Source organism: Gregarina niphandrodes (genome assembly GCF_000223845.1).
Source record: "Gregarina niphandrodes unplaced genomic scaffold scaffold00017, whole genome shotgun sequence".
Lineage (NCBI taxonomy): Eukaryota > Apicomplexa > Conoidasida > Eugregarinorida > Gregarinidae > Gregarina > Gregarina niphandrodes.
The window spans coordinates 11786-22579 of NW_011645786.1; the positions used below are offsets into that span (position 1 = coordinate 11786).

General features: G+C 52.6%; 5 protein-coding genes across 5 annotated transcripts; all 5 read right to left on the reverse strand.

The window, feature by feature from the left end:
• Window positions 1-640: 640 nt before the first annotated feature.
• GNI_088390 (beige/BEACH domain protein) lies at window positions 641-2641 on the reverse strand (the record flags this gene model as incomplete). Its single annotated transcript, XM_011132434.1, has 4 exons — window positions 641-1202; window positions 1272-1365; window positions 1426-1489; window positions 1542-2641. Coding segments are annotated over 4 exons (1820 nt in total), but the record flags the coding sequence as incomplete, so codon positions are not given.
• A 282-nt stretch (window positions 2642-2923) lies between these two features.
• GNI_088400 (putative multidrug resistance protein-like transporter family ATP-binding cassette domain protein) lies at window positions 2924-6973 on the reverse strand (the record flags this gene model as incomplete). Its single annotated transcript, XM_011132435.1, has 1 exon — window positions 2924-6973. The coding sequence occupies one exon, from the start codon at window positions 6971-6973 to the stop codon at window positions 2924-2926; it is 4050 nt and encodes a 1349-aa protein (XP_011130737.1).
• A 164-nt stretch (window positions 6974-7137) lies between these two features.
• On the reverse strand, window positions 7138-7827 carry GNI_088410 (rRNA-processing Fcf1-like protein; the record flags this gene model as incomplete). The annotated part of the gene is made up of 2 exons (XM_011132436.1): window positions 7138-7693; window positions 7781-7827. The coding sequence occupies 2 exons, from the start codon at window positions 7825-7827 to the stop codon at window positions 7138-7140; spliced, it is 603 nt and encodes a 200-aa protein (XP_011130738.1).
• A 211-nt stretch (window positions 7828-8038) lies between these two features.
• GNI_088420 (putative ribosome biogenesis protein) lies at window positions 8039-8863 on the reverse strand (the record flags this gene model as incomplete). The annotated part of the gene is made up of 1 exon (XM_011132437.1): window positions 8039-8863. The coding sequence occupies one exon, from the start codon at window positions 8861-8863 to the stop codon at window positions 8039-8041; it is 825 nt and encodes a 274-aa protein (XP_011130739.1).
• A 167-nt stretch (window positions 8864-9030) lies between these two features.
• Window positions 9031-9732, reverse strand: GNI_088430 (hypothetical protein; the record flags this gene model as incomplete). The annotated part of the gene is made up of 1 exon (XM_011132438.1): window positions 9031-9732. One exon carries the CDS (start codon window positions 9730-9732, stop codon window positions 9031-9033), a length of 702 nt encoding a protein of 233 aa, XP_011130740.1.
• Between the last annotated feature and the right edge of the window lie 1062 nt (window positions 9733-10794).

A 10794-nucleotide genomic window follows, 5' to 3' on the forward strand; every position in this document is an offset into this window, starting at 1 on the left:
GCGCGTGCCAAAGTAGAGACGCCGGTGAGGACTCCAAGCCGCGCAGCTGACAGCGGCCTGCACACTCGTCTCGAAGACGCGCCCCGGCTGAAAGACATCGAAGACCTGGTACCGTCCGCCCGCGAAGAAGCGACACACCAAGTTCCCGCAGGCAATCTCGCGACCCTCGCCCAACTGCGGAGACGGCGGCACATGCGCCACATTCGTGAGACATGTGCTGCTCGCCAACCCACCCCATATGCGCGGCTCAGTCTCGCCCTGGCGCACGATCACGTGGTCCCGACTCGAACAGTGCAGCACCGAGGGGATGCGCGCAACCGCAGGAAGCGCCCGCGGGTGCTTTAACAACACCTCCGCCCAGGACGCACTCGCCAATGCCTGCCCGGTCCCGTGACAGAACTCCAAGAAAAGCTGCCACAGCCCCTGCAGCGTGGGCCGCCGCGCCAATAAGTCCGGCTGCTGCTGTCGCGCCGGGTGCGGGCTGCAAAACAGCTGCAACGGGCACTGTCCGAACTCAATGGCGTGTGCCACTGCATACTCTTCAGCCGCACTCCGTGGACCGGGTCGGGAGTGGTCGGTTCGAGATGGGTCGGTTCGAGATGGGTCGGTTCGGGAGGAGTCGACCCGAGAAGGGTTGCGCGGGACGAGCAGGTCGGTCTTGAAGTTCGAGGCCGAGTAGGAGGCGGGGTGGAAGAGGTTGTGCTCGCGACGCGCGGCTTCACCCTTCTGCTTGTAGCCGAAGATCAAGTCGATCCAGTGATGCACGGCGGCGCTCACCGGGGGCGACTCGAGTATCAGGCGATGGCAGAAAAGGAACCAGAGGGCGTCGTTGTTCAAGAACTCCGGCCGGCAGTTGCAACTCTTCATGAACAGGTCCGTACACAGACACTTCGTGAACGGCGTCACGCAGTGCACGTTCACGTCGGGCACTGCGTCGCCACCACCCTGCCGCAGGTCGGTAGCAAAAGTCACCTTCTTCAAAAAGCGACAGGAATTGCCGTACATCTCCGGTAACAGCTCCAAAAAACTGTTCGGCTCCCGCTTCACGCGCTCCCAAGCTTGGCGCATGTCGCTGAACGACCGCTGCTGGTAATCCAAACGCCCTTCATTAATCATCATGTTCACTTCGTAGTGCTCGCGAAGCAACCAAAACGACACGTACGACGCGTTACTGTAGTGACTTCCATACAAATAATACTCGTCTACAATCCCGAAAACAATGGCGAAACGGAGATGCACAATCTCCTGGTCGTGCTGGGGTGTAAACGTACCTTTGTCGAGAATTTTCGATTTCATCAGGAGTTCATTTAGTCTTGAAGTCTCGATAGCTCCGATCGGGCGCGACAGATCGCGCAATTCCTCAATCTCCGGCAGGGGCCCAAGTTCTGGGTTTCCGGGCAGTTCAGCGGCCGCTTTCGTTACTACGTCCGCGAGCTGCCGAGGGTACTGGAAAGATTCACAAAGAGTCCATGGGTAGACCGGATATACGCTGAAACAGAGAAAAATATCTGGCGCACGCGTGTGCGCACGCGCGCGCTTACGTGAAATCTTTTGTAGATCTGCCCCCAAGGGTGTTTAGGAAGCCTAGATAATGATAGGTAGACATTCTTCCATGAGACCATATGGTCGTCATGTGCTCCAGAAATTTCGGGTTGGTTTGTGGTATGAATAGTCGATGATTCAAGCTCGTGATGAATTTGTTGAAGTTATCCTCATTTGTTATTCTCAGCAGCAATGTTCTTACTCTCTTATAGCTTGTTGAATAATAGATGGCGACCTCTGATATCTTATTCTTGTACAACTTTCTAAAACCAAACAGAATTCGGTTGTAATGAATTACACTAACGCCATTGGCGGTTCCTTTGCTGAGAATTTTTGTGAGCGAAGACGACCTTATAATGAGTATTCCTTCCGCAATTATGCCGAGTCGTACCAGTTCATTGCGCATTCTGTCGATCAAACTACCCCATATGGTCGTCAGTATGCCGTTAACCATCCACTGGTTCTTCAACAGGCAGTTGGATATCATCTTGTCATAATCAACTTTTTCATTACGTCCGTCTTCTTTCGCCAAGCCGCTCGATAAGGCGCCGTTTTCGCCAGGTTCCTTCTTCATGTGTTCAATTAATCTTCTAATCAAGCCAATGACATCGTCAGTCAGTTCTTTGCTAACTAGAGTAATATCGACGTCACAGGAATACTTGTCTGAGTTTTGGACGCATCGCCCTTGATGAATTTCAATAAGATGAATGTGATCTATATTCATGACTAGCTTGGGGGCAGTATACTCCAGGCTCTTCACCCAGCGATATTGTACTACTACAGACGACCGACCAGACAGGTGTCCGTTACGGATCGCGACCTGACCTTCGGGGGTTTGGTTAAGGATAATAAGCTTCGTTAAGGTGACAATGACATTTACGAGTACAATGTTCTCCTCTAGACCGAACAGCCCCTGCACAGACTTCCGCTTGCCGCTCGAACTGACGTCATTTACACTTGTTGACAAAGTGCCCGATGTCACCCCCAGTATCAATGGCTCGTCGTAACTCACGCAACATTCAATGCCTTTTATGCAGTCCACTACCAGCTTCGCGTCCACCACCGGCCCTGCTTCCGGCATGGGTACTGCGTCACTCATTGTTAGCACACGCGTGTGCGATACAATCTAATCCCCAAAGAAGCGCGAGTGCGTTGCTATACACCGCACGTTCACACGCTGTGGCCTTTCACGCTGTATTATAACGTATTCACGCTGCACTTTCTCCCCACTTTGCTTAGCCCGTTGAAGTATGATTTTCTCCCCTAAGGGATAAGGTCGCTAAGTTGCTAATAACAAAAAAGGCCACATCGACCGTTCTTCGTTCCTTCTTTTAGTTTAGTCGCTTGCAGCACGACTTCCCACGTCCGGTCGAAACTCAGCTCAGCCCTTGCCGGCCTGAGCGGCGATGTTCACCAAGTTGGCGTAGACCCCGTTGGGTATGCGCATCAGTTCATCGTGAGTGCCTTGTTCGACGATCTTGCTGCCCGCTCCGGCCTCCGGTTTGAACACGACGATGAGATCGGCGTTCCGGATGGTGGAGAGACGATGCGCAATCACGAGGGTGGTTCTGGTGGAGGTTTTCAGGAGCTCGTCCAGCGCCTTTTGCACAATGACTTCACTCTCGGGATCGAGAGCACTGGTTGCCTCATCGAGCAAGAGAACGTTAGGATTTCGCACAAGTGCTCGAGCGATGGCGACTCTCTGTTTTTGACCTCCAGAGAGCAGCTTCCCGCCCTTACCGACACAGGTGTCATAACCCTCGGGTAGTTGCTTGATAAATTCGTGAGCGTTAGCCGCCCGTGCAGCGGTCTCAATCTCTTGCTGGGTCGCATCAAGCTTACCGTATCGAATATTTTCTGCCACTGTTAGATCGAACAAAATAGGTTCCTGTTGAACCATGCCGATTTGGGCCCTTAGCTGCTTCAAATTGATGTCCTGAATGTCTGCTCCACCTACTGCCACGCGGCCTCGGAACATTCCATCGGCGTCTTCAAGCAGCACAGGCGTAGCGTTATTTTCTCGGGCCGCCATCTTTTGTTCTTCGTTGTGTAGTTCAACAATTTCCGCAAAGTAGTCGCTGGCGCCCACGTCGTAGTAGCGTTCGAGGAACTGTATAATGGTGCTTTTACCACTACCAGACTCCCCGACCATAGCGACAGTTTTGCCTGCGGGTATGGTAAAGTGGACGTCGTTCAGCACAGGCACAGTTGGTCGTCCGGGGTAGCGGAACTTGACGTGTTCGACCGTCACGTCCTTCTTGAAGTTAGGAGTTAGACCCAATTCCGACCGGGCATCCATCTTGGGCTCTCTTTCTAACACCGTAAACACGTTCTGGACGGCGATTCGTGCACGTTTTGCGTCTGAGGTGAAACCCGCAGCACGACCGGCTCCGTTACCGGCAAACATGATGGACATGACTGCGCGAGTCATCAAGGTGAATGAGAGCTCGCCGTTACCCAATAAGTAGGCGCCGAAGCGGTAGGCAGCTGCGGAGGCGAAGTAGGACATGCACTCCGACACGGCCGTGCCGCCGGCCGTGATGTACGCATTCCTGGTGCCGATATTCAAATAATGCTGCACAGCATCGTGGTAGTGCTGCTCCATTGTTAGTTGCAAGTTGAAAGCAGCGACCGTTTTTAGGTTCATCATGATTTCGTTGAACACAAAAGCCGGAGACCCCACCTCGTCCGTCTTGCCCACTTGAATGCTCGTACCTTTAGTCAGTTGCACCTGTAGAGCGTACAGAGGCAGGATCACGCACCACATGCCGCCTACGACGAGGGCGATCTTCCAACTGGCAGTAAAGGCGATAATGATGCCAATAATCAGCGTCACGATCATGCGATAAGTCATAATGAAGTTAAGGCCGGTGATGGTCTTGGCCATCTCACAGTCAGCAGATAACACCGAGGACAGGAAGCCGGTATTGAACGCGGGGTTGTCAAAGAACTCCATGTCTTGGTATAGCACGTTCTCGAACGTTTCCTTCCTTAACTCAGAGATGATAAATGCCCCATTCCTGTCGGAGAAATAATTCTCACCGAACATTGTAACGCACAAGAACGCACCTAGGCAGATGTACACGATAGCCAACTTAATGCTGGTGTGCCAAATGTTGTCTGCATTCCCCCGGTTGTCCAAGGTCACATCCCATGTGAAGAAACCGGACAAGAAGGCAGAGACCAGTAACCCGTTACATGGTTGGAAACCTCCGTTACATGTAGCACAGATAACCATCGTGATAAACAGATTGTAGCTCCGTTTAAGCATCATTGTCCACAACTTCCGAGTCGGACTTTGCGCTCCTGCCGACTTTCCCGCTTGATGCTCTACTTCACGCTGCTGGCCACCCGCAATACTACCGTCTCTCGCCATGCTGTTCTTGCTATGCGCCTTTGACAATTTACGCATCGCGTTCGGACCCATGTCCAACTTCACCTCCTCCTGCTTCGGCTCGTCCGCACCCTTCACGGTCTGAGCCTCGACCAATTGTTTGTAAACGCCGTTCGGTATCTTCATCAACTCGTCATGACAGCCTTGTTCAATCACCACCGAACCTTTCCCTTGCACGTTGTCAATGACAATAATTTTGTTAGCGTTGCGAATGGTAGTCAATCTGTGTGCTATCAAGATTGTCGTACGCCGCTTGCTCTCCAGTAACTTATCCAACGCCTCCTGCACGATCTTCTCCGACTGGTTGTCCAACGCACTGGTGGCTTCATCCAAAATCATGATCGCCGGGTCGCGCAAAATCGCGCGTGCAATCGCCACACGCTGCTTCTGTCCACCAGACAATAACCCACCTCCCACACCAACATCTGTGTCGTAACCGTTGGCCAGTGCAGTAATAAAGTCGTGCGCATTTGCTGCCTTAGCTGCAGCAATCATCTCCTCTTCACTTGCGTCTGGCTTGCCCTGTAGGATGTTGTTCCGGATTGTGTCGCAGAAAAGTCTTGGTTCCTGCGAGACGAGCGCCATGTGATTGCGAAGCCAGGCCAGGTTGTACTCCTGGATGGGCACGCCGTCAACCTTGACCTGGCCGCCGGTGACATCGTAGAAGCGTTCAATCAACTGGATCACAGTGCTTTTACCGCAACCACTAGGACCCACGAGGGCAACCGTGTCGCCAGGTTGGATGTCGAAGGAAACACTTTGGTAAATGTCGCGTTCCGGCCGAGAGGGGTAGGCGAACCTAACACCCTCGAAAGTAATTCGGCCCTCCACAGGATAGTTGGGTTGCAGTCCCTCTTCACTCAGCGGGTCAATTTCTGACTTCTTCTCAATGATTTCTTTCACTGACACCACCGCCTTCGAGCCAGTAGTAAGAGCAGATACACTAGGACCAATAAAGCCGAGACAAAAGGCGGACATGAGGACGCAGAAGAAAGCAGTGATAACCTCGCTGGCGTGCGACAGTCCTAAGGGTCCTTCAGAGATGACGTAGTTCTTAATCGTGTTGCCACCGTAGAGCCAGCCCAGACCGAAGGTGCAGAATATGACGAAAAACACAAAGCCGATACCTGCCCCTTTAGCTGTACTGCCAGCGTAGTCTGCCTTCAGTGAGACTTCGATCTCTTGTCCGAAACGCTCTACGAAGTTCGGTTCCAATCCGAAAGCTGCAACTGTTCTTATTGCAGGGAATGCTTCCTCGGCAATGCTTCCTGCGACAGTGTAGCTCTCCTTGGACTTCTCTGCGCTTTTGCCGATGGATCGAATCATCACCATCAGGGCGCCTCCAAGAATGGGGACTGCACATGTCATGATTAGAGTCATCTTCCAATGCTTCGTTAGCGCTACTACATATCCTGTTATGAAGAGCGAGAGGTTCTTGAAGATCTCCCCTGTCTTGTTGCCCACACCGTTACGGATCTGCACACATGAAGTCTCCACATCGCTAGCCAAAGTGCCCACGTCCACCGTGTCATAAAACCCCACGTTCAGACGCAACGCAGACTGTATGTACTGTCGTTTGATCCTCGCGACCTGCCGTTCCGCAGATACTTCGTAACATATGGTGGCAGCCATCATACCAAAGAAACCAGCCACACCCAAATAAGCCATCTTCACACAAGAGTCTACCAACCCATCCGTCTTGCCCATACCCGCGTCCGTCATCCCCGATCCAAAGAACGTCGTCATGATCGGCTGCAACGTACCCAACCCAATGTACAGCAACGTACCCAATGTCAGCAAACACATATCCACCTTGTCCGCAAAAGCAAATGCAAGAAATGGATTATTGCTCGACTTCGCAGGCTCTGCTACTACCGCATTCAGCTCCTCGTGCACCGCATTCAGCTCCTCGTTGTACGCCGGAATTGTGCTACCGTAAGTCGTCAAACCAGGAGCCACGATCGACGCCGACTTCACCAGATCACCAGCAACACTTGACATCCGAGAGACCCGCTTCGCGAAGCTGTCTTCAGCCATCTCGTTCCGCCTTTTAAGCTAAAAAAATCGATCCCCATCGAACTGAGCTCATAGTCACCACCGCGACGTGGCGTCACCATAACCTAACCAATCCCACTCTAACCTGTCCTGCACGCCTGTAGATTACATACATAGACCCACTAAACCATCACGACTGTGTCCTGCTACTTTTGGGTGGCTTCGGGTAACCGTTCTATGGCATATTTGTGTTGAGTGACAGAAACGATGGGCACTCCGGGGACCTTACGGATCCGCCGTTTCAACTCCTTATCACTTGTACCCACAATGTAGCAACGATGGTTACTAATCCTCTTGATAATGCAGTCATCAGCGTAGGTTCCCGGATGATCACATGTCAGTCGCTTCACCCTTGGATCTTTAGCGATACGCAACGCCAAACGGAATTTTTGACCCATCTTCTCCAACTCTCCCACAATGCAATCCGTCACCACGGGAACAACTTTCGCAAACAACAAATCCATCAGACCCTTGAAAGGGTCTATTTTATGCTGAATTGAAAAGTTGATAAAGTTGGTATCCATCAACACCTGATACGGCGGCCCTAACTGAGTGTTATATGTAAAGAATAAAGCGCTGTTCCACTCCTCTCTCTCAATTACACGCTCTTCACCACGCGTCTCGCCGCCATCTTTATCACCATGCTTTTTCGCTTCGGTTTCTCGCTTCTCACCCTGCTTCTTTTTGACTCCACTTTTCTTACTGAAGAGAACAAACAGGTGAAATGTTCCCGTAGGTGAAAGCCTCCCGTAGGTGGCGGCAGTGTTGTGACATGGAGCAATGCCTTACACTCGTTGGTCGGTGGGCTTCAGAATCTTAAGTCCCCCTCGAGCCATTTTTCTTTAATAATTCAGGGGGCCTGTCTCGCCTGGGGGCCTGTCTCGCCTGGGGGCCTGTCTCGCCAGGGGGCCTGTCTCGCCTGGGGGCCTGTCTCGCGTGGGGGCCTGTCTCGCGTGGGGGCCTGTCTCGCCTGGGGGCCTGTCTCGCCTGGGGGCTTGTCTCGCCTGGGAGCCTGTGTAGTTGGGACAGTGTGTATCTGGCACGGTATTACCTAGATTGGTATGCAGCTCGTCGGGTCTTCTTGGAGTTGGCTATTTTGTCTTGTTGTTCAAGCACGTCTTTTTCGGTGGCGCATTCAGCGTAGATGTCAAGTGCTCGTTCGTTGGCTTGGAAGAAGGAGTGTCCCCATTTGAAGCTGCGCAGGATCCAGGCAGAGTGGGGATAGAACCCGGTGATGAAGAGTGTGGCAGCAAGAGCTTCGGCGCAATTGAGTTCGAAAGGGCGACCGTAATGACACGGATTCGCAGCGACCATGTAGGGCAACTTGCGTGGCTCACCCGCCGCCAACAGGCGCTTGATCGGGACCTCACTGATCTTGTTCCAACTACAATCGATCACACACACACCCTTACGCCGCACGATATCCGCGTCCGCCAAACTCAATGTACGGGTCGCTTGCGCAGCCAAAATCACTCCACGGAACGGCTGCGAACGTCTCAACTCCTTCACCTTCCCGTGCCGCTTCAACTTACGTCCACTGCACCGACGAGCATCGCACTGCCCAAAATCCCACATGTACAAACGAGGCATCCCCTCTGGCGCCACGTTCTCATCCATTGACTCGTCTTCTTCCCCATCGTCTTCTTCCCCACCGTCTTCTTCCCCCTCGTCTTCTTCCCCATCGTCTTCTTCCCCATCGTCGTCTTCCCCGTCGTCTTCCTCCGCGTCTTCTTCCTCACCGTCGTCTTCCTCCGCGTCGCTTGCCTCTTCCTCGGTAGCGTCCGACACGTCAGAGACGGTCAGAGGGGCGACCATGTTGAGTGTATCGGGCTCTATCGCGTGAGCAGATGCCGCGAGAACCTCACTGGACATGATTGATTTGGGTAATTTGGGGCGAATATTTATTCCACTGAATGGGGGTGGGGCAAATCCTGTTCCAGAGCGGCTAGTTTCTGGAACCGAGAAATGGATGGGGATGCTGCCGAATGATGGGGAGAACTCTGATCGGGTCAATCGTTGATGGTTCAATCGTTGATGGTTCAATCACTGATATCGATAGGTCCTTGTGTGGCAAGTTCTTTGATTTTTCGTTTTAACGTTTGCTGTTGCCTTATTTTCTTGGTCGATGGAAGTGCATTCCAACTGATGTACGCTTTGTCTCGGTATGCGTATACGAAGCGGGCTAACAATTGATATTTTTCAAAGTGATGTCTTCTATCGGGTTTAAGTACGACGGGTCCATAATCGATTTTGTGTGTAATTTCAAAGGCGCCTTTGCAGTCATTGAAGGGTACGACATGACGTTGTAGATCACGATTACCTTCATATTCAACGTAGCTACCATAACGTAAGATCGGATCATAACTGTGTGGTCCACGCCAGCCTGACCACACATCCACACGTAGCACACCCGTGTCGTCCGCTGCCGCCGCCTGTGGTCGACTACCGTCGTATGCGATACGCTTCATTATCAACGGCCTTGCCTCATTCGTACTCACACGAATGCAATCAAGAAATAATCTCACCCCTCCACCACGCGCACTGGCACCCGCTCCGGTACTACCGCCGTAAGGACCGGCACTCTCTCCTCCCACAGTCCCACCCGCCGACTCGCCGCACTTGCTGCAACACAGTTCACCGTCCACGTACAACACCGCATTCATCGCAATGTCGCGCGGTGGACACTTCACCACCACCTTGAACTCCGTCTCCTCATCCGGACACGGTATCGTGCAAAACATGGTTCTCACTGGCTGCCCTTCCTCATACGTCTTCGACACCGACTCGCCGTACCTGCCGAGGCACCGTTCCTGGGATCGTGCAGAAACGTGATGGGGGAAGGGAGACTGGGGGTAAAAAGGAACGTGAGACAACTAGACAACTCAGGAGTGCGTGGCGGGCGGGGGGGGCAACGGGCGTACTCTACGATGATTCTGCGGTTCATAACCACCACACACTCTATTCCTGTTTCGGTATCTATCATTTTTCGCAGCTCGGGTCCTTGTGAATAACCCTGCAGGGCCCGCCGCAGCGTTTGCAGTTTTAATGACCCGTGTTTCGGCCCGCGCGCTGCATATGAGACGAAAGGATTGCGGGTGGCTGGCAACACGCGGACTGCCCTGCAACTAGCGCTGCTTGCCACGTTGGAAGATGTGGCTCTTGACGAATCGCCGAGAATGTGTTGCGGAGAATGTGTTGCCGATTTCCATCCAGTTCTATTGAAGCGGAGCAGTATATCATTTATTTCTTGACTCTTGAAATCATCACCGGTTTAGTAACGAAATCGGTACCCTTCGTTCCGGCTACGGATGCGGTTCTTCTCAACATGGAGACCGTATATGTGGGCCTAGTCAAAGGTGACTTGGTTTCGATTAAAACGACGCTAAGTCATCTGGACTCCCTTTGCCCGAAAAATGTTGGACACTAACCTTCACACACCAGCCTTCACATAGCCATGGACTACACACCGTCGGAAATAGAGGGATTCATGGTGAGAGCCTTTCTGCTCGTGATCGAGACGCTATCTATCGAGAGAAATTCTACCCCACCAATACTACAGCGAATGTTACTTCTAGGACTGTACTCTTCAAGAGTGAATCCACCACCCAAACGTGAGTCAATCACAGCGTCTGGTCGCGCGCCGGAGATCTTGGGCGCTGCCTTACTGTGACTTGATCTGGCCGGGCGTTATGGGGGGTTTTCTGAACAGACGGATGGACCTACACTCCGATGGACCTACACTCCGATGGACCTACACTCCGATGGACCTACACTCCGATGGACCTACACTCCGATGGACCTAC